Source organism: Prionailurus viverrinus, chromosome A3 (genome assembly GCF_022837055.1).
Source record: "Prionailurus viverrinus isolate Anna chromosome A3, UM_Priviv_1.0, whole genome shotgun sequence".
NCBI classification, from domain to species: domain Eukaryota; kingdom Metazoa; phylum Chordata; class Mammalia; order Carnivora; family Felidae; genus Prionailurus; species Prionailurus viverrinus.
This window is the reverse complement of record NC_062563.1, coordinates 84,523,553-84,547,850: the sequence shown is the minus strand read 5'-3', so window position 1 is coordinate 84,547,850 and position 24,298 is coordinate 84,523,553. Positions and strand designations below refer to the sequence as shown.

The following is a 24,298-nucleotide window of genomic DNA, read 5'->3' as shown; positions in this document are numbered from 1 at the left end:
ACTTGGATTTGAATAGATTGGACAGGAGCAGCACATAAAAAATACAATGAAAAGTTTAATAATGATTAAAGGATCTACAGTCCAGTATGATTTTTAGTTTGTGAGTCTGCCCACTCAGAAAGGAAAATAGTTCCTAAAAACCAAACCGCTCAACATAGAGGGATGGGTTTTTAAAATAAAAATGCATGCCTCATGACATTTTAAGATTCTCAATGTCCTATATCCTCATGTTCTTTGGTTATCAAAAAAGTAATTAAAATCAATAACGAAACTGGCATCTAACTAAAAGGATACTGTTGGTGCTCTTATTGGCAATATATATTACATCAGTTCTTCTATATGAAGTCCTTGAACTGGCTAATAAAAATATTTAAAACACAGATCTACAACAAATTGTGTTGCAAATCAGGTTATCATTATCTTGTATAAACCATGAAAATTGGAATCATGTGAGCAGAAGGTTAGATTAATTCTCCATTCTCATTATAAGCACAGGTGTAGCACAAACACCATGTGAAATAACCAATTAAAATGAAAAAAAAATCTGCTTTTTCATTAGCTGCCTTCACTGCATGACCAATTAGAAAATTATTTAATATTAATATTCCGCGTATACCAAAAGTAATTTTCATAGTAACTAACATAGGTAAGAGAGCAAAAAACAGCTCTTTATCTATGGTACTGTTCATAATCTGCAGGCTCTTAGAGGAAAGGAACTCTGATAACATTTTTTTAGAGACCTTTTAAAAACATATTATTTTGCAGATATGATTTATGCTATTTATCTAAAAATAGGAAGGGCACTTTTTAACAGATGAGAAGCCAAGGCTCAGAGAAATTAAGTGACTTATTTGAGGTCACATGTTACCCAAGAGATGTTAGTAACTTGCTGACTGACACACAGCTGGCAAATGGTAGTGAGCACCCCTCCCCCAATGTCCTGACCAGAGCATGGCCACTATTGTGCCACCCATCTAGAATATTCTGGACTAAATAGATATCTAAAAATGAGCTGGTTTTGAGCCAATCACCGCTGGCAACGACCCTACTGTTGAGTCTGGGAATAGGCATGACTGAACATTTTGTAGACTAGGAATTGTGATGACTGTACTGTTTGTGCATATGGACAAAGATAAGGCTACTCATTAGAAGATTCAGTGACTTATCTGTATTCCAAAGCTTGCTTCCTTCACACTCATACATTCAGATTTCCAAAGACCAGTTCATAAGAACCAACTCAGGTGTGAATCCATGACTATTAAACCCATGGAATCATAGAAAAATTAAACCTCAGGTTTGAAATGGGATATCACTGTCACCTATGTTGGTCACTGACATGAATCACCTCTATGATCTCCCCACCAAGTAGATAGGTAGCCTCTTCTGGGCTGTTTCTAATAAAGTATTTGCCCCCTTACCTGAAAGTCCATAGATGTGTGGACAGCCTTCTATTAGACGGTTTTGCATTACTTGATCTAAACTCCTTTCACCAGGACAACTCCTTGGGGGTAATTTAAACCATTTCTAATCTCACTTCTTCAGGACAGCCTTAAAATATTTAAACTGTAGCCATCATGCCCCATAGATTTCTCCCCTCTTCTCCCTAGGTTGAACATCCATGATCCTTAACAAGTTCCTCCTAGAATGTAAGTTCTTCTTGGGTTTTGAGTCCACTCACCACCTGGGCCATTCTCTGCTCAATATGCTGAGGTTTGTCTGTGTGCCTCCAGAGGTCTTCGGGTGACAGCATTAAACGCAGTTACCCCACACCTGCTCCAGTCCCCATCTAGAGAGCAAATACCTCATCACACAGCCTCTTAGCTAAGGACCCACAGGTACCCAGGTGCTATGTTCCTCTCTTTTGGTGGCAATAACCATTTGTTGTTATGGACAACACAGATGCAGGCTCTCTATAGCATATGTAGATATAAAGGTGAGAATCCTTTCATTTAATAAAATCAAAATTAAAACAACTGAAAACCTCAGAACCCCTAATCACTTTGTCTAAACTGTTTGACCTCATCAGTAGGTATGCTTAGAAGTTCTCGCTTTTGAAAACTAATTTAAAACAATTTTGTACTATAACGAACATTATCAATACATATAGGACATCGTACACTCTCAGAATCTTATTGGATTATGTTTCCTATACTTACATGAAACACGGATAATATTATCTGGGGTCATGGTGGACATCATTATCTGAAAATAACTAAGTAAATAGCAAAAGATTTTATTTTTTAAGACAACATCATCTTTTCAATTTGAAAACCGTCTCAACATTTGGTTCTCTTTAGTGTATTTTATCCTACTATCTTCTATATATTTCCTTGGGAATTATGCTACATACAGTAAAGCCATGTGTTTAGATGGCTTCGGAGTGAATTCAGATACAAAAACATTTTCCTTCTGGGCAAAGTAATAAAATGACATTCTTGCTCCTCCCACTATAAGTCAAGCAGAGGTCAGTTCCCCCATCCCTGTATCTGTTTAAATAAACTGGTCCAGCTGTTTGTTTCTAAAATGCCCTCTGACCTTGCGTCTCGTCCTCCCCGCTTTTGTGACAGAATGCTTTACTTTCCATTGTGGAAGATTCTAAATTATCAAATTTTCTAAACACTGAACCAAAAAAAGACCTTTGGATTTTATGTAAACTTACATGAACATATTCCCTTCTTAAAACACTCATTTCAAGAAGCATCAGTAAAATAGTTATTTCAAGCTCATGTGTGTGTTCAAATATATATCTATATTTATGTCTGAATACATAAATATATATTAGAACTTCAACATAAGAAGAAACAATGTTTTTGAAGAGAAATGAGAAAGAGAATGATAAAATTCCAGTTTGAATGCTCCACAAAAAAATCTATTCTCCAACAACCATAAAATAGTTTAAGATAAAATGTATCCATGAAATATATACAATCTTTAGTATTTTCCATATCAATATGGTCTCTTTCAAACGTTTGTTAGTTTAAAGATGTAAGAGAAGACTTTTAAAAATTTTGCAATTGATGTCCAAACATTATAGCCCTTAAAACTTAGATGTACAGTGTCAGGAATACATGACAACAGGACATTTCTTCTTACTCATTAAAATCGTTTCACACCTTGGTTTAATAGACTGTGTCTCAAATTTGCCATAAATTGGGCATTTAAAAAGGTAAAGTTTTTAATTAAGTAGAAGGCCAGGAAACATCCTGTTTGCCTTTCCATATTACATTCTGAACATCAAGGTATATTTTTTTATAAATCCCATTTTGCTTTGAAAATAATGTTCTTTTGTGAAGTACTTTTTAGAAATCTGGACACTCTGTAGGTGGCAGAAGACTGAATTAGGGAAAGAATTCTTATATTTCTTTTTTTCACAGCATCGTGGATTAAAATTTCTTCCTGTGTGACCAAACTATCTCCTTTCTCAAAACAAGACGTTTTACAAAGGAAAGGAAGAAAATGGATTGGTCTTCCAGCTTCGTTCCATGTCGACATAAACAGAGACGTAGTTCTTTTTACCTAGTTAGTCGTTTAGAACCAGAGTCCTAGTATGGGAAAATGGGAGGTTGGAAGGAGAGAAGATCTTCCAAAGTGGGATCATCTCAAAATTGAATTTAATCCTTTGCATTTTTAAAATAGGCATCAGGCAAGGAGAATGGGAGATGAATTCTGAGTTATGCTAAAATAAATATAGGAAGTTTTCCTTTATTCTCTCTTTTCCTTGCCCCCTACATGTTTGTTTATCATCGGACTTCAACATTTTTTTCATTCTGCTAATTCCACCAGTCTCTTTTCATTCTCACTCTTTGAATACCTGAAGAGTTTTCTGACCAAGATCTGGTAGAACAGCTTTCTAAAGCTGACCTTTGTCCTTCGGTTTATCTTCTACTTCTTGCCCTGGTTACTTCCCACAAAACTGGATGGCTAAGTTTAGTGTCCTCTTCGTGAGAACCAGGAAGGGTGGAGAGATCACAGCGGGCATCCATCAGAACCAAAGACAGGGTACGTTTTCCCTGTTCCACAGACAACATTTTCCACACAGCTTTCCCCTTTTCCTGTATTCTTATGCCCTTTGTCTTCCTCGTACAGCTCTCTGTAATATTAGCAATACTAAGGAAAAATGACTTGCTCACCTTCGGAGATAGGATTTTCACCCTTACTCAATTAATTCTGTTCCTCAGTGTTTACCACCTCCTTGTTCACTGATGATTAAGGGGAGCCCACAGCATTACTTTAGCATGCCAGAGCCAACTCAGTGAGCCACATAAAATCAAAATGCTGTTGTTTCTAAACAATGACAGGACTCTCAGTCATCCCTATAGTGTTTCTTGCCAACGAGGCTCAGTAATAGTCAGCAGGAGGTAGATACCCATTTAAGTGTGGAGAAATACCATTTTACAATACCCTCCTATATGCCCAAGGAGCAAAAATTATCAACTTGATATTAAAGAGAAGATTTCATTAAATAGCAAGATGTGTTAGTAAAGATGCCTTCTATACTTACACTATCCATTAAATATAGTATTAGTCGCAGTCATCTTTGATTAATATTGAGGTAAACTTAGGAATACCTACATACATACTTCATAAAAATTAATACCATGCATTCTTTTTTTGTTAAAATTTTTTAATGTTAATTTTGACAGAGACAGAGAGAGACGGAGCATGAGAGGGAGAGGGGCAGAGAGAGAGGGAGACCCAGAATTCGAAGCAGGCTCCAGGCTCCGAGTTGTCAGCACAGAGCCCGACGCCGGACCAGAACTCACGGACTGTGAGATCATGACCTGAGCCGAAGCCGGACGCTCAACCGACTGAGCCACCCAGGCGCCCCTAAATTAATACCATGCATTCTTAAGAATAAGTCCTGGTGATTTCTACACACACTATTCTTTATCAACTAAAAATAAAATAAAATTATTACATGCTGTAAATAATATTTAATCAATATAAAATTCATTTAGGTAATCTCTATAAATATTTTTATAGAGTTTAAGACTTGTGAAAAATCTTCAAATATAAAATTTCACATTGGAAGCTAGTTGCTGAATTCCAGAATTTTGTCCTTTTTCTCCTTATTCTATTCCATGAGTTTCTTTCCTAGTATTTCTTTCAACTTCATCACAATCATTTAAATAAAAGTATATATACTATATATTTTTAAAGTCAGCATTTCCTAACAACCTGAAGGCCTCTTTTATAAACGAACCCTTCAGGGAATGAGTTCTAGCCATCTCTCAAATAACTCTCTGTTCTTTTAAATAAAAATCAACTTCAAAATCTTTTGTTGGATTTCTTCATTTTAGATTTACATTTACTTATTGAATTTAATGATCCATAACTGGCGGTCTTCAGGGTCCAAGCCTCCTACACTCCCTTTCTCTGTGAAATAAGATTTCATAAAACACTATTTTAAGACACTCAAGAAAGTTGACTCCATCTCAAGTCAAACCTTATGAAATCATGTTTTTGGCACCTTTTTCCAGTTTCTCAACCTCCTCCGAATCCAACAGTTCCAGGACTGCAATACATCATCTGTGTGCTGAGGGCGGGGGGAGGGGGGTAGACAGGAGGGAGAAGGGGGCACATGCTCTGCTCTTCATCCCTTCTAGAAACAGAATATTGAAATTTCCTCGAATCACAATAAGCCATCAATCGGCAGTCTGTAGAAGGTTCCCCTTCTCTAGCAGCGAAGGGTGTATTTGTCAAATTATTTTAGAAATAGCTTACGTTGTCTAAGACCACTGAGGAAGTTGATTGCATATAAAATTTTCCTCAAAGCCACTAGTGAAAAAAATCACTAATTATTTGAAAATTATAATGCAGAGTAATAACAAGCCCATGTATTAAATGTTGGAGTAACTTTCAAATACTTCATCACTTCATTATATATAATGGGGAAGTTTTCCTTGAAAGCAAATTATAAAATGATTTTTTATTAAAAAAAAATATAAGCTTGCTAAATGCTTTAATCTGACCTGAATTCAAAGCAAGGGGGGGGGGGGGTCTTTTAGTGGCAGATCTCTGTTTCTTCTGCTACTACCCATGACTTTCTAGATCACTGAAGCACTAGGCTCCGAACTCAGTGGAATAAATTGTGGGGATATCCTGCCAGACCTAGCGTAAGGAATACCCAACAGTTCAAAAATATCTTAAGTATGCAATGATATAAAACATACGTAATAAAATATTTATGCAGTATTTACTTAAATGTGACAATTTGCCAAAGTTGAGTTTGTATAATTGCACAAATATAAGAAAAATAGTGCTTTGCTTAAGGTGTATGGAATTAAGATGATTATTATCACAACAAAGGAGTGATAGGAAAACCTAGGATAACAAAACCTTCCGTAGTAATGAAAAACTAAAATAGGTATAATATATTCAAAGAATAGATGTGTCTCTCTTTGGTCTAAGCTGAACCATTTTTCATTTAAATTCTAATTTTCCTGTATTTTACAAAAAGTAAGTAAAATCGCATCTAACTAAACGTCCCTTAAACATTACAGAATAAATACGTTTATTTAAAACACATCCTAATTTTCTGCCAATCTCCATTCTTTTTTTATAAATGTTTTCATTTATTTTTGAGAGAGAGAGAGAGAGAGAGAGAGAGAGAATGGGGGAGGGGCATAGAGAGGGAGACACAGAATCCGAAGCAGGCTCCAGGCTCTGAGCTGTCAGCACAGAGCCTGATGTGGGGGGCTTGAACCCACAAACCAGTGAGATCATGACCTGAGCAGAAGTTGGCCACTTAACTGACTGAGCCACCCAGGTGCCCCAGCCAATCTCCATTCTAAGTAGGATGACCACATAATTTATCATTTAAGCTGAGACACTTTTGAGAGTAAACGGACACTATTAACAATTAGGCTGGACAATAGGCATCAACCACGAATATTCCAGGCAGTAGGGGTGTGTGGCCACCCTAATCACCAAATATGCACTTTTTTTTCCAAATAAAACTTCCCCTGCGAGATTGCAATTGAAACCCTCTTGTGTGAGAATGGTGGCCGACCCTGGCATATATAAGGTGTCACAGAACCCCAATACCACCTGGGAGTGTCTCTGAGCTCTTTCCTTTCTGGAGGATCTCTCCTTTAGTTGCCTCAGCTCCCTAAGACTTCACTAGTCCAAAAGCTTCCCAGACCTGGAATCTCCACTCCAAGGGAGAGACCAAGGGAGGATATCTCAAAATTCAGCTTGATTTCTGCTTTCACTTGGTCACAGGTTAGACTACAGAATGGCACAGTGAAGGTGACTTGACTGGAGTAGAGGCCTGTGTCTATCCCTTAGAAGGCTCACTGTAATTCCTGTTTTAATCAGTAAAGCTTAAAACCCGAGTTCCATGTAACGTATATCAATATGTAATCCATAAGATTTAAATACAAATGGAACCAACTACACTAAAAAGCAGAAATCTCTCAGTTGAGGCATATGACAAAATTGTTCAAATGAAGGCAGTAAACTAATAAAATGACCTCCTCTTGGAACTTGTCAAATCTCTGGAAAATGCTTGTGGTCATCTAAGTCACACTGAGGGAAGTTTGGAGACTGTGCGTTTCACTTGAGTGGCTATCCTTTTCTTTGAACAGTATCACTCATCACTATTACAGTCAAGACACTGGCCAAGGACAGGGAGAGTTACAGCGGCATCTAGGGAGAAGAGTGTGAGAACTGAGTAGGAAAAATTGCCACTCGCTGCTCTGAGGTCATCGTTGTGTTTAGGTGCTAGAGCTGTGATGACCCAAGTGACTTCATGCCTATGAAAGGAGCTTTCTTTGCAAATTTAAAACCTAAGACAAGGGTTTGTTGAGATACTGTCGTTAGGATTCTCAAAAATACCTAACGGTCCAAAGACTTGTACACGAATGCTTATAGCAACAAAAGGTGGACACACACCCAATGTCCACCAACTGATGAATGCAGAAACAAAATGTGGTCCATCCAGACAATGAAACATTCTTCAGCCGTAAAGGGAATGAAGCACTACTACCTGCTACATGGAGGAAGCTTGAAAACAACATGCTAGGTGCAAGGAGCCAGTCACAAAGGCCACATGTTCACATGATGACATTTAGGGGAAATGTCCAGAATTGGCAAATCTTCAGAGACAGAAAGTGGATTAGTAGTAGAGTGGGGGCAGAGGTATGGGGAGGGGCAATAGCGAAAGGGTCCAGGGTTTTCTTCCTGAGGTGATGTAAATGTCCTAAAATTGACTATGGTGACGGTTGCACAGTATCTGTGAATATACTAAAAACCACCGAATTGTATACACTTTAAATGGGTGAATTTCATGGTATGTGAATTACATCTCAATAAATCTGTTAATAATAAGTACATAATGGTGGAACAGAAGAGGTGCTGAACAAGGAACCGGCCCATCCTTGCCTCCAATTAGCAGCATAACTTTGTAAAGCCCTGAGCCCCATCTGTCAAATGATGCATAAAATCCCATCCAGGACTTGGGCTCTGACATTCAGTGGCATGATGTTCCTAAAATTTTAATCCATGCTCCTTTTTTATAAACTTCAAAATCTCATATCCTTTGTTATTTGGAACCCTAAAAGAAATAGCATGACTAAAATCAAAAGTTAAGTCTCAGTAGGCTTTTTTATACTACTACATTCACTCAAAATGACTCTGATGTGCCTTTTCTGGCCCCTAGTCCCTCTTGGCCCCCACTTGGCCCTAAGGACGGGAATCTCTGCCATAACCTATTGTACTTTCCTTTCTGTAAACAGTACTGCCAGGTGACCAGCCGTGGGAGCTGAGATCTGACATCTTTGGACATGTATGATTCTTTCCATTAGCTTTTTCAACATCCCCTACTCCCTGCCCTTTCCAAGCACATCTGAACTCTGACCCAAACTAGGGATCAAATAAAATCAACCAGAGCAGATGTTCAAGGGATATAGGCCAACAAACCCTGCAAGTGGACAACAACTCTCAAAAACTACCTACTTACATTCAAACCAGCATTCTAGGGTAGAAAGTACTGGAAACTTAAATATATGTATTTTTAATCACATTGCATTTAACTTCCAATATACTATTCTTAAAACACAGCTTGAGCTAAGAACTCAAGACCAATAATCCCCATCAGCCTGAAAAAGTTGTGTTTGGGAAAGCAAATGCTTTTTCCCTTCTTCACTGATCAGATCTAATCTTGTGAGGCATTAGGTCCTTCAGTCACATTGGTTAAGAGGGTAAAGAGGAAAAGAAGAGCTCTCCAGGATGGAAACAGATTAAAGTTTGTTTGTTTATCTGTTATTGTTCAGGTATCAAGAGCCCGATAGTGTTCAGTATTTCCCATACTAATGGGTCAGGCTTAAAAGTGTCATAAGAATGGAAATGAAAAGGAAAACATCAATGACAGTGAGAGGCAGTGACAGGGAGAACCCTCTGTTTGCATCCATGATGTCTTTTGGAGGCTTTGTTTGTTTGTTTGGTGGCTTTTTAATGTTCCCTTCCCCCTTGAAAATTAAGAAAGAAGCAAAACAAAACCCCAGGCCTTTACACAAAGCTCTGGGTATTCACACATTGGAGCGATGCAGGCTGAATCCCTCAGAAACATTTCCTCCCCCACCCCCTATGCCCCTGGCTCCACTCCATTTTTGAGAAAATTGTTTTATTCAACGAGGAGGCAACATTTGCCCCATTTTTTAATATTTCAGGCCGATTTTTTCACCACTCAGAAATGCTGTTTGTTTTATGTGGGTGCAGCCTGAAGCAAGATGATGAGGTAAGAGAGTGGAGAGGGGTCTCTGTGGGCACAGCACGGTGGTGCTTCAGTGCTCGATGGTTAATCACCCAGCACCAGCCTCAGCAACTGTTGACACAAAATAGGTGGAGATCAGGTCTGTGCAAGCAGAAAATACCAGAAAGGCAAACTATATGTAAACACACTTAAGACAGATTTGACAAGAATAGACCTAAACCTGACTTGCTAGGAAACTCCGAATGTCTAAAGGCTTCAGGGTCCCTCTCAGCGGAGGCCCCTTCCCCTTAACAGAGTTTCCTTTGAGAAGAAAAAGAGTAACATTTGAAAAACTAAAATAAGTTTACAGAAGAGAGCTGAGACATTTGTCCCCTTGATTCACACAGTGTGGGTTTCAAATCTGCTCCTACATGCGGATTTATGTAATGTAATACACTTCTTCCACGTATATTTGGAGCAGAGCCAAATGGTCGGGGGGGGGGGGGGGCTTACAACATGCACACACAACCACAATTCAAAAAGTTATTTCTCCTGACCTATAAAACTCATGCAAAGAAGCAAATGGATAATGCTTAAACAGTCTTTTAATCTTATCTAACTGACACCTGACAACCCATTACTTATAGATTATTAATGCACCCACTAAAAAGTTTGTCATGTACAAAATTACTAGAGAAAAAGATTGAACGCCTCAGGAAAAAACAAATTTTGCTGTACAATAACTTCAGAAATTTCAAGCCTATTATCTGTCATGCCCTTCATAGACTCGTAGCACACTGCTAAAAACAACTGATTTATCTTTATTATGAATCCTAAAATGACAGCACACATGTTTTTCATGTCTTGTGATAATGTTTAATTTCATCCAGTTTTTATTTTACAGAGGTTGATTTGCTTATTTAAGATGAAGAAAAGTAGTAACTTTTTAACTAATTTCCCTGGTTGTCTCTTTATCAAAGGACATGGGTGTGTTTTTTTTTTCTAGTCCTTGTGTAAAGCTGGAATCAGAGTCAGTTTCAGAGCGATCACCTTGCTTCTCTTTGGTTTGCAGTACTACGGAGTCTAAAATAGTAAAGCTGGGTGTGCCTGGGTGGCTCAGTCGGTCTCAGCTCAGGTCATGATCTCACAGTTCATTAGTTCAAGCCCCACGTGAGGCTCTGTGCTGACGGTGTGGAGCCTGCTTGGGATTCTCTCTCTGTCCCTCTCTCTCTCTGCCTCTCCCCTACACTCTCTCTCTCTCTCTCTCTCAAAATAAATGAATAAACTTTAAAATAAAATAGTAGACCTGGAAGAGGCACTGGGTCCCACCAATGTGGTCCATTTTAGCAGCAGAAGCTGTCACCGGTCAAAATGGAGTGACTTGATCAAGGACATGTATGTGATTGATGAGGAGTAGGGAAGACAGCTGAAATGTTTTGGCTCAAAATGTTCTTTCTCTTGCATATTCCCTCCCCTTACTTGCCCTGTATAAACTGTATCCTGTCCTGAGGCTTACAGGGCAGTTTGTTCCTTACCCACCTGTGGATGCCAGGCTCTTCCCCCTTGATCCATGATGCCTCTCAGCCCCCTCACTTCCCACGCTGTCTACAAGCAAATGGGAGTCAGGTCCTGCTCTGCCAGGTTGCATGACACACAGGCAGATTTTTTCCATCTCTCTGACCAGATAATTGTGCCAAGACACCGAAAACAACAAATCTGGCTTCATTAGGACTCACAACAAGTCCTGCTGACCTACATACCATGTTCAAAGTCAACCACCAACCACTGGTTTCACAGCTTTGAAAGGGACCATGGACATTCAGAAACACTGGGCTTATGATGGATAAATCAGTCTCCTAACTCACTCACTTGCACCCCAGCCCTCAGTTGTCCTGAAGTACCTGCTCAGGTCGTATGGCCTCTCAAGGCATCACACTCCTGCCTTGTCCTGAAAAGCTCAGAAACTGTCTTTGGATGCTGGCTGGAGGAGAAACGGCAGTTACACTGAGGAGGATTGGGACTTTACGTCCATCTTCCTTCATCCCACCCCCTTCCCCTTTCTTTTCTCACCCAGACTCAGGGCCCCATGGGAGAAGGGGCAGGGTTTTCCGCCCAGTGCCGCTGTGGGCCACCACCTACTTGGTGAGGGGTTTCCACCTTTCACAGTACTCACAGTGAGATTTTACACAGTATGGGGAAGCTCAGAGTAAACTTACTGTGTAAAACTTACAACAAAGTATATTTAACAGACTGCAGAGTCATTTTCAAAGAGGATTGTTTGCTGGAAATTTTTAGAATTTGCAGACAAAAGCAGCGTCTCTGTTGAACTCCTAAGACTCTCTGACATGACAATACCTGAAGGTTTCTAAATTCACAGCTCTTTTCCCTGCGAGCTATTTGCTCAGCTTTCCTAATAATACCCTGCCTGCCTGGCACCTTGCCAGTTCTGTCTCGGGCAATATGCAAGCTAAACATTTTTTGACTGATTTCAATATTTTTCTTATGAGCAACTAGACAGTATTTTATCTAGTGAGTATTACTGATTGCTATAATCTAAGCCCACAGTAAGTGCCCGTAAAGGTAATATTATTAGAATTGACACTCAAGGTGAAAAGCATAGCAATTAACTGGGGCTTGGAGAACAACAACCCATTCTGTAACATGCTGCAGACTTATTCTATTTATATTTCTCCTTCTTCTTTCAAAAATATTGCACCTGTTACTCCATTGATCAGTTAGGAAGCCTACCTTAAATGTAGGTTACACTGAAATTCTCAAGGGAAAAAGTTAAACCACCTGCTTAATAAAATTACCTTTTGTGTGTGAAGTTGTTCCATCCCTAGGTGATTTCTAGGCAAAGAAAATCACTATACACCCTGCACTTTCATTTTGCAGTTGAATAACAAACAAATGACCCAGTGCTTCTTGCATGGTGCACTGTTTTTTACATCTGTTTTCCTTGCTTTTGTGTCATGCCTCTGTTTAGCTTTATTGACAAAACAATCTGTGCCTAATGTTTAAACAACATCTGTAAAATGTATTATTAAATTATGTTGGAAGAAAAAGCAGAGCAATTCTATGAAACCCTATGACCCCCTATTGATTTTTAGATCGCAGAAGTTGAAAGGATAATTTGTGAATGTTTTAACATTTACATCTACACAGGTACCTATATTTATAGAATCTTTGATTACTTATAAAAGTATTTGCTACAGTATTACCATAACTCAGAAAGAAACCTGACCTTTACAGTTGAATCTGTTTATTAAAAGGGGAGATCCTATTTTTTAAAAAATAAGTTTACATTTTTACCTGCCAGTGGCATAAATCTCTAAGGATAACATACTTCCCCTCCCCCCCCCCCCCCCCCCGGTAATAAATGGGAAGTGATGCCTGAATGCTTTGCAGTTTTGAAGGCAATAAATGAAGTAACTAGGAAAATCTGGTATATGTACTAAATCTGAGAACTACAGAGCTGTGATAGTTCTGTAAAGTGTCACCTCAGATGTTAGGATGCTTCCTGGAATTTTATGCACCCAACTGACATAGAGTGATTTTTCTTTCTGCATACACACTGTATTTCACATACACTATATATTTTGCACCTAAAATCCATATTGCCTTCTCAGAGCATAAAGAAATAATCATTTAACATTAGGCCTTAATGGGAAAGTGTTTAGATGAATAGTAGTAAACAAAGACACTGTCAAATTTATTCAATACACCCTAGGCTAGAACTCTGCTGAGGCAGAGTATGTCTGAGGCATCGGGCAAGTAAGATACAACCACCGGCCCAGGTCTGCATCATATGGAATCCCCAGGTCTGCAACACTGCTGTGAAGACACAGAAGGGAGTCTTTATCTGGCCATTCTATGCTCATATTTCCAAATTAAGAAATAAAGTTGGTATATTCGGGAGAAAAAAGAACCAAGTATTGATTAACCTTGTGTGTGTGTGTGTGTGTGTGTGTGTGTGTTTTCTTTAAAGTTCTGCCTAAATAATTAAAGACCTAAATGACCACCTCAGAATTCAAGAAGTTTCTGTTTAAATGACTAAAATGCTCGACATATTACTAATATGTTTTCACAGAAGTAATTTTCACAACCACCACAACAATGAAAAAACAGAATGCAAAAGCTCCAAATGCTATTATTTCTCATTTTTGGATCAAATCATAACTGGGAGTGAGAAAGCAAAGAGAGAAGAATACATGAGTCAATGGCACGTATTATATTTCAAAAATTACTAAGCTTTTAAGTCTAAGTCTATCACGGCATGCTAGATTGAAATGTTTAGGCAATTAGTTATGGAAGTCAATTTTTTAAAAAACACAGTTGCCTCAGATACTTAGATAATGAAGGTAAAAATATTTTCACCCAAATTATTTGCATAATTGCCTCAATTCTCAAAAAATTTGTTGGCGTAGACTTGTCCTACAATGTCTCATCTGATAAATTTCACATTCCATCCCTGGGCCCAGTTCCTATAAGCAAAATAGCAACCGTTTTAAGATCCCTCCTCTCTGTCTTCATTCTGACAAGTAGATCAACTATAAGAGTGACAATGGTTGTTTCTTGTAATCCAAATTTTCTTTTAATTAATCGAATCTGTCTTGTTGTTTTCCATTTACATTCTCCCTATTGTCTCCCCTCCCCCCAGATTCCATCTGCTTTGGCCTTAGCCAAGGCAGGTAGTTTGTATCACTTGTGGCAATTAGAGAAGATCAGTTCAGCAATGGAATGAAAGAGCCATTACAATACACCAAACTTTTCTCATCTCATTTTTCAATCAAAACTGAACTGAAAGCTGCATCGGCCAGGGTTTCTATGACAAGCTAACAACTAGACACGAGTTTCTATTTTTCACTTTCATATTGTGCGCTTCGATACATTATGTTGCTGCCAATAATTATGACTGATCTACACCCAACCTGCCCTTCAGCATTTTATTAAATCTCTCCAGCAGTGACTCATAGTTCGTACAAAATGTACATGTGTGTTAACAAGTTTTAAGAAACCCAAGAAGGAAGACACACATTTTTAAATGTTGTGGCTAAATGAAGTGAAGGGGAAATGTTAAAATACTAATGACGATTTTCTTTTAATTATGATTTCTAGAAGGAAGTAACTTGGGCTTGATATCCAACACAGGAAAAATGTTTACAGGCTCTCAAAAAAGCTCTGTGTAATTTTTTATTATGAGAAAGGAAAATGAAAACCCTTTAGTGGTTATGCTGTTGCTAGTCTGCAAGTATACCATAGTTTAAGATGCTCTGACATCTTTGGTTTTCATCCAGCATCATCTAGGTTTCCCCATTCTTCCAACCTATTTCCTACTCAAAGCCTATAAACAAAAAAATAAATCTATTATCAGTTCCTCAAAAGCTGAAGGCTTGGATGATAATTAATAAACCATTAGAAACTCAAAGCAAACACAGGAATGTCATTATTCATCAAACTTAGGCGAAACAATCTCTCTTAAAACTTTTACTTACTTGAGGGGAATTCTCTACCACCTAGCTGTTAGAATTGAGACAGTTGCCAAATGCAAAACAATGAAGTACAAGCAAAAGTCACTTCTAACTCCACACAGAAGTAGAGAGAACACAGGCACAGTACACAGTGCCAGCTGAGGTCAGAATCGTGTTTACATTGCGCGTAACTAAAAGTGATCTGTATGTTCGTACCTGGGCAGAACTGAGTTATCAGTGTGAAGTTTATAGTAGGTCTGCACATACTCTGGAAAGTAGTTTAACTTTTTTAAGGTCCCTCTTTTCCTCTTCTAATTGCAAAACCGAGGAAGTTGCTTTATGACCACTGTATAGAACCTAGGACAATGACAATTGCATACTGTCTGGTGTCACAGGAATGCCTGCCTGCCTGTGCATCCACAGGAAATAGCCCTTAAGTTGGTCCACCTGTGGAAAGCAAGTTGTATTGGAATTTGTTCACCAGTAACAATGTTTACGGAGGGAGTTTGCTAGCAACACTGAAGAGGAAGAGAGATGCCGTGTGTGATAGATCACCTGAGTGGCAGCGCTTTCGCCTTCCTTGATTAGAGTTCGCCCTGCCACTCCTTGGCCCTCGGATGGGAACATTTCCCAGGGAAATACATTTGTACAGCCTCCATTGTATTAAAATTACATCATCAGTTTAACCTCGAAAATATATTTGAATTCAGACGTGCATGCAAAATGGATGGTCTATCCTATAACACTGTCCAGGATGATCTGAAGACCAAGTTCAAATATATAGTATCAACAGTCTTGAAAATGAAGATACAATAGCAGGTACAAGGCAAACAAAAAAATCTCCGCAGTGACACCCTCGTAGCAACACATTTAGGTATAGTATGGCTTCCATTGGCTCCCTACCCACTTGGCTAAAGGGCTGCAAAAATTGATCTCCCAAGGCTGCGGTAAGGTCATAGAAATTGATAACCCTTACAAGCAATGCTTATGTGAGTCTGTCTGCTTCTTGCAGATAGTGCACTTTGTAAATTAATCCTCCAAAGGCAAATATATTGTAAGTAGCTTGTTATCTCTAAAATACTAAATTGAAGAATACATGGGATTATATTGACAGAAATTACATTTTCTGTAATGGGGTTTAATATATCTGGAATCTCTCCCAAAGGCTCCCGGGCTCTCTAACAGAGAAGGGTCTGTTAATGTAGGTGCAATGGACATCAAGAACAAATTTATTCACCAAAATGGATTAGGCCATGTAAGCAGAGATTCTGTAATATTAATCTTTGACACTTACTGAACAGAAAGAAATACTTCTGTCTGCAAACTGGCACCCCCAGTTCTCCCCTTTCCCCAACCAGGCTGTGGGCCTTTTCTGGATTTTACTTCAAAGAGGATAAGGTTTCCCCATCATAAACACTAATCTAAAAATATTAGGACAATTAATTAGATACACTTAGTTTGAGAGGATATTGGATTTCGATACCCTTCAAATATGACACTAGCTCTGGGTGATTATATGAACCTGGCTTTCAGCACACTCACAAAGGGTAATAAATCATACTTTCCCAAAGCCTTGTTGCCACACCACAGTACATTGTCAGAATATTGTTGGCTAGTACTTGGTACGTAATCTCAGCTTCCCCCCAAATCAGGAATTCACACATTTACTTAGAAATAGTATTGAACAGCCCTGAAACACATTGGGTTTTGAACAGCTTCAAAGGGGAAACATAAATAATTTCTCTTTTTCCATGGACAGAGGATAGGAGGAAAGGGGACACTATCCTCAAAAGCTCAGCCCTAACAAAATAACTGCAGTTAACTATTCACTGAATTTAAAACCTGACTGATATGTGATGGTGGATTTTCTTGTTCCACAGAAACTAGGACGATGCCACTCCTTCTATTGATTATCCTAAAATGAGAAAAGCCATTTATGGAGCCACAGTGTATGCGAATTAAATACTTAACTTACATTATGCCTAAAACTCATCAATTTATAAAGGCAATGGAATGCAATGCAATGTTGGTTTTTTGGCTTGTTTTGTTTCTTTTTGGATTTTTGGGTTTTTTTTTTTTTTTTTCTATGCCAGCCAGTGCTCTCACCTATCAGTCAACCATTTATTTTCACTTTTCCATCAAGGAGCCACCAGAGAAAACAGCAACAACTGGGTGTGTCTTGTTAATGCAAAACATGAGCTGCAGGTTGCCCAAAGCCAGATTACTTACCAATTGTTCACTTGAAGGATGGTGAGTCCCGTGTCTTGTGCCAACTGCTTTTTCTGTTCTTCAGAAGGGTAAGGGTGCTGCAAGAGAACAACAACAACAAAAAAGATAGATGTGTGCACATATACCCCGGGCAGATAGTGTAGTGCGTATCACATGTCAGGTGCGATGCTAGGTGCTAGGGATTCAATAAGAAACACATACGCTCTGTAAAAATAGTATGTGTATATCAGGCAATATTTAGGCTATTTTGTCAATAGCCTCAGTGTCTAGTGAAGATACAGTCTATAATTAAAGGTAAAAATGCTGAGGTGTGTCACTCTTATTAATGGAATACTACATCATCTAATTAATGGCAGTAAAAGACAAGCCAATTACAAAGATTAGTGAAGTGTATAAATAGCTACTTAGGATACTTGCAGAACCTTGATACTGAGTTTATCCTTTAAAGGTTTATTTGTCGCAAACACAGAAAGTTTAGAATGATCTTCACTGTATAAGATTAAAATAAGGAGAAGCCCTTTTTGATGATATAAAATCCTATCATCTTGATGTAATATATTCATAGAACCACAGACTTCTAAAGCTGAACCATTTGGACCAACCGTCTCAGCTGAGGTCCCCAGTAGTTAAGCACTTTGTCAGCATGACATTTTCCCTCCAAAACACCATATTGCCAGATGCAAATATCAAAATTAGAGTGGGTGGATATTTTTGAACCACTAATCATTGCAGCTCTTCTGAAAAGCAAACAAAGGACATTCAACCAAAGTTGGTTTCCATATCTGAATGTCAACATATGCTGGGATTCTGAACACAGGCCAATACAAGGTCAAAGACCAGCATATTTTGCATGCTAAGAACAAGCCCAGCCATGTTCCTCATGAGTTAGAGTGGATAAAAAAGTATTACAGGATTAGATAATAAAATGAAACTCATACCCTCTTGAAAGAATGTTTGGAATTCTACTGAAATTAGTTTTGGCACAAATACTTTTTGTTCAGTAATGAACTATATCTAAATCTGAAATATACATTTCTAAAGCCTGGGACCTGGTATCCATCTATGGACACACTGACTAGCTTGAAACTACTGCATCCCGATAAATTCTCCCCAGATAAAAATTGTTCTAATAGTCAACCCTCTATTCTCTTATGAATGAGAAAGGGCACCCTCAACTCTCAATTTAACTATCTCTACCATTGGAAACTAAATTCTGGTCTATTGAATGTTAATTAACATAGGTTTTAATCTCATTAATAATGTCTGATTAGATGCTAAGAAGGCTTGTTAATGACCACTTTAATGCTATTATAGGTAAGTTTAAATATGTTCTATATCTGTACACGTGGGATTCGTTTGTGGAGAGCAGAGATGTAGCAATTTTTCCCATAAGCATTGTCTTTGATTGTCACTTAATCAATAAATACACAATTAGAATAAGGCTTTGCTTTCATGGAATATAGTGCCTTTCTCTAAAGAGCTCCAAGTATATTACAGGCAGGATGGTAATTAATCCCCATTATATCCCTTTGAGGGACATAAATGGAATCTATGGTCCCTCCTGTCTTACAGGTGAGGAAACTGGCCAGGGAAAGGCATGGTCAGCAGCCACATGACTCAGTGATATTTCCTGCTTCCCTTCCAGCGTCTAAGCCTTCCCATGACTGAGGGATGTGGCAAATGCCTTTTGTAATCTTCATTCTTATGCCCTCCCCAAAGCTTTCAGACTGCTTACCATGTAAGCACACACCACCCAGCCCTGCCCACCTCTCAGACTCTGTGGCCTTTTCTTCGCCCCTGCTCCACCCCTCTGTCTGACCACACAGTCCTCCTTTCTGTTCTTCCAACACACCAACCTTGTCCCTACCCTTCAGTCACCTGCTCCAGTGTCACTTTCTCATCTCAGCTCAAAGGCCAAGCCTTACCCACCCAGAGTCCACCAGCCCACCTTACTGCCCTCACATCGATCTTTTCCTTTTCTCCCTAACAGCAGAGCCTCACTCTCTGAAACACCTGTTCTGGTGATTTGTTTCCTTTCGGTGTGCCTCTTCTCACCCCTGGAGAAACTCCAAAGTCCATGACTTTCTCATTCACCATCCTCAAAGCCCAGCCTAGCGCATAACAGGAAATCAGTAAATATCTGAGAAACAAGAAGGAGGCTATGTCTTGCCATGATACACAGATACTGTCCACTCAGATGCAACATCAAAATGTATAATAAAACTTTTTTTCAACAGCCCACAGGAGGTGTACGCAATCCAACTTGAGATCCACGACGCTACTTTCCTGACTTCGTTCCTAACAGTGATATCAACCCACTCTTTTCAAATAACAGTATATAAATTTCAAAATAGGCTAAGATCATAGGTGACAATCACCCTACACAACATAATGCCAGTAATCACAGGCAAAATCTCATGACTGGATACTGAGTTAAAGGAATCCTCTACCCTAAGATTTAAAATATGGCTCCTGTGGCATAAAAGTTTGCCGCACAATACAAACCGTATGAACCTCTTATCCAGTGAATAGACACTAATTTAAGGTTTGATATATAGAATTTCTATGTCTACATTAGTTGAGGAACTGTTATAGGCACACATGACCCTGTGGAGTGTATAAATTTATGCTGCCGCTCACTAACTACGAGATTTTAAACAAGGGACAACTTTTCTAATCTTCAATTTTGTCTTCTGCAGTTTAAAGACCCATAACAGTTAAAAGTTACCCAGGCTGGCAATTCTTACAGATTATAAGCCTGATTGTGAAATATGCAAATTTTAGCATCCAGCTGTTGGCACTATTTGCCATCTAAAAGTATAGACCCATGTACACAAGTCATTTCCAATCTATAACATCTTCTGTAATTTGCTTACAGTTGTTCAGGTCCCGTGGAAATCTCTTCCAGCGACTTTCAGTAGAATTAATAAATATGTCAACAATCTCTATTCACTGTAGCTGGATGGCAATACCTTTTGCCCTGCCTCGTTAGTTGTGACTTAATATTATGACCAGAACTGGATAAAAGTTAATATTTATGCCATTTACCTTTAGTTACTTTGAAAATTGAGAATTGTCACAGTCATTTATTTGTGCTGTGTTTTCAAGAGTATTTTTGCATGCCTGTTTGTGAGTAAGTTTTACAACCATTCTTACAAAGCAAATGGAACTCACATTTTATTTATGCAGGTGGTGTCAGGAAAATTCTCTCTGGATCATTAAAATTACCTGAATCATTACAGCTTCAAAGAGCAATCGATGGCCCTCAAAATTTCAGCACAAATTTAGGTTGTTTCTTCACATCATGCAGTTTCTGATTTCATAATTTAAATATCATGAAACGAGAAAGTTCTTTTTTTCCTCTGTCACTTTTCATGTGATCTGATTTTAAGTAATTGGAACAAACTGTGTCTAATTTCATGCAGCATAATTGCTAGGCAGCCTCAAGCTATGGAGACCCAGCACTCCATCTCCATTAAACAATTTTCAGTCATTCAGGATATATTTTTTTTAAATAGAAGTGAATGAGCCTGGATGAAATTAAATGCCACAATAATCTGGTCATTGTTAAGGGGGAAAAAAGGTGTCAACAAAATTCCTTAAACCCTTGTCTATGGTAGGGAGATTGAATTTTTTTCTTTTTTTCATAGTTCCTCGACTGGGTGTCCCACAAACTTTTAATTCCCTGAAGAAAAAAAATCCATAATTGCTAGAATCACATGAAAGCCATGACTTCAGGTAGCTAATCCACAGTCAGCCAAAAATTCACAAAGGAGTAAGCTTTTAACTGAAACCCAGTATCTTTAAATATCTTAAATCCTATGCATCTTTCTTACATAAGCTTTTTGTGGACAGTATGAGTTATTCCTTTGTAGACTTGAAAAAAAATGACTTGACAAAAACCCAACATGCCAGGAGCAAGGCTCCTGTAAAAACATTCAAAATCCTGTTGTGTTATGCCCACAGGATCGTAAGATGGGCAAAGGTAGACATCAGTTTACAAAAGAGATAAAGAGGAGGACATTCTAGGAAGAAAATGGGAAATTCATTCCAAACCATTGCAACCAAGGGCCTAGGTCACCCCTTGCCTTTCTCCTGAACACCTTTGCTATTAACGGCAAGGACACTAGTTTAAGAAAGATCAGTAGGTTCTTGTGAAGGGAAGATGGGTTGCACTTGGCCAGACACACCAATCAACCTAATCACTTTGGGATATCAAAGCAAATTTGACCACAGTCCAATAGGTAGTGACAGGAGACCTTTCCTTTGTTGTGTACATTAGCCTCATGCCATTATCTCTTAAAAGCTTAATTATTTGCAAACAATTGATCAAGATGGGAATTTGAGAAAGGATATGCAAGGGCCACTGGGAGAACTGCAACGCATTAAGAGAGCAAACAAAATTACCTTTAGATCTTACAATAAGAATTAACGATTGAGACGGGAGAGCGAGGCAGGGCAGTAGCTACAAGGGTTCCTTCTCGAGTGTTTCCCATTTGATCTGCATTAACACCTCAGGAATGAGTGAAAGCCATAAAAGAGTGATTATGTAAGGGTGAAGCTGACCCTCCCTTCCAGCATGAAACCTGCACACGTGTATTGGGCTGGCTTCGCGGGGGAGAGAAGAGGTGCTGGACTCAGTGGGAAAAGACGTGGCTTGGGGGTAGTGGGGGACAACTCACAAAATGATCATCCTTATTTCAGCAATCAACGCCCTGACTTCTCTCCAGGGTAAGTCTCTTGCTGACATAGAACCCGTGTGTCACTCTTCCTGTGTTTCTGGATCTGAAGTGCGACTTCTGATGATGACCTAGTATAGCAGTGATTGCTTAATAACCCCATCAAAGAATGAAGTGATCCCTGGAGTATGTGTCCTGTGTCATAGAAATGGTTAAAGAATGTCTGACGAAAATCTAAAAATAGCTTACATAAAAGTGAAGTCTGAACTGTCATTTTATCAGCCCCAAAGAATAGAAAGCGACAGAAAGAAAATGGCAACATGCTAAAAAGAAAGTTACGTCTGCACAACTCCAATTTTGTTTCTTGAGGTTGGGATGGGAGGGGGGTTCTGACACTGGTTATCTGGTATTTACGAGCTTACAGAACGTTGGAAGAAAACTTATTTACTTAAACAATCAAGCAGACCGTTTCAGATGAGTATCGATGGCAAAAGAAAAAACTCTTCAGTACACAGATGGAAAATGTCCAGTCTTATATCTTAACGATATCCTTGACCAAATGTACTCCTTTCATCAAATTTTCCACCCTTGACTGCAAATGTGGATGCCAAGACAGTGATGAACTTTATCTTATCTACCCTGGTAACCAAGTTTCAATAACGTTCCCTCCCTGCCTGCCTTGCCCACTCTAACAGCACATTGTAATGGCAGCAGAAAATTTGAAAATAATCCTGTACAGAGCTCACTGGTGAGATAATGGAAGGCTACGCTGCCCCTTCTCAAACCTCAGATTAGTAATTTCTTGTGACACAGAACTGCCTCTATCCCGAAACTGCAAAACAGCTATAACAAAGCAATAGAGGTGGAAGCAATTTTCAAGCAAAATGTTACATGCTATACTTTAAAAGGTATGGGAATAGGTACCGTGGGAGCTGATCTAACAGGAGGAATTATGGCAACTGTCCAATATATCCCTTATCAAGGCAATGTTCTGTTGCTTGGCTGAATATGTTGGAAGAACAATTTCGGAACTTCTTTTATCCTTCTTCCTCCAGCCCTTTGCCTCCTCCACAGCTAAGTTTAATGCATTAATATAAGTTGACCTTGAGCTAAACTCTGGTATGTGATGGAGAGATACTCCCTTTAAAGAAAAAAAAAAAAAATCCACCCTATGGCTTTTAACCATTAGATCTCCGTGTTCTTTTAAAACTTCTACTGAGTTTTTGACACTAAGGGAATATTGTGGTTCTAAATTAAAATAACTAGCTATATCTTTGACCTCTCAGGAGATAAGGAGAAACTTGCTAACCGAATGTATTTATATTTGTTTAATATAATTTTTTGCCTGTAAAAACTTCTCCCACTTTACATAAACTTGCAGCCATTTTCCCCTTATGCATTGACTATGAATAGCTTACACTGTGACAATTACATTGATCCAGGATACTTTTTTCCTTTAAAAAAATCCATAATGCTTCCCTATTGTCTTTCAGCTTTATGAATTAGTTTTACTGTTTCAGTGAATGCTTTTTTGTCTTTTGACTGCACATTATCAAAGAGACACTTTGTGCCTCCCATTTGCATTACAAAAGCAGGGCAGCGTGCAGTGGAAGAACACAGCCTCTGCATGCATAGCAGTTGAGTCCTGCATGCTAGCTCGGGCTGGAATCAAAAGAAGAGGTGCTGGCAGGACTGGCGAAGAAGCCAAGAACGTTTGGAGCATCATCAGGGAAGTCGCAGGACTTCGACCTGCTTTTTAATTCTCCACCAGCACTCCTAGATTGCCTGGTTCTCGGATTAAATGTGCTCCATCGATTCCCAGCACTTGCTTTCTCTGAAGCCTAGTCAAGCCATTTTCCAGACAACCCCTCCGATTTCTCGTCTATCCAGCAGCAGTTATATGAAGTTGCTGGTGGAGTTATGCAAGTAGGGAAGTCAGGTAGGGATTTCTAAACTTGATCTTATCCCATGAAAATGACAGAAGTGTGGAAGGAAAAGTTGAACACCGGGTAATATTTCATAGCAGTCTTTACTTTTGCACTAATGAGACGATCTTTTATGATTCACAGCAGTGACACCATTGTTTCACAGTCCGTTGCAAGGGGCCAAGACTACAATACCTTGCTTGTCTCATCTCTCTGACCCTTTAATTTCTTATAAATATAAAATAAAAACACTAAACAAAAAAGACAAATACCAAAAAAAAAAAAGACAAATACTTATAT

The 24,298-nt window shown here is 38.8% G+C and overlaps 1 protein-coding gene across 5 annotated transcripts in view; it reads right to left on the bottom strand.

Moving 5' to 3' along the window:
• Positions 1 to 24,298, bottom strand: part of MEIS1 (Meis homeobox 1) — a 146,244-nt gene that overhangs the window by 6,321 nt on the left and 115,625 nt on the right. For all 5 annotated transcript variants that reach the window (XM_047851458.1, XM_047851459.1, XM_047851460.1 and 2 more), the window contains one exon: positions 17,395 to 17,471. In XM_047851458.1, coding sequence (XP_047707414.1) covers positions 17,395 to 17,471 — 77 coding nt within the window. The remainder of the gene's footprint in view (positions 1 to 17,394; positions 17,472 to 24,298) is intronic.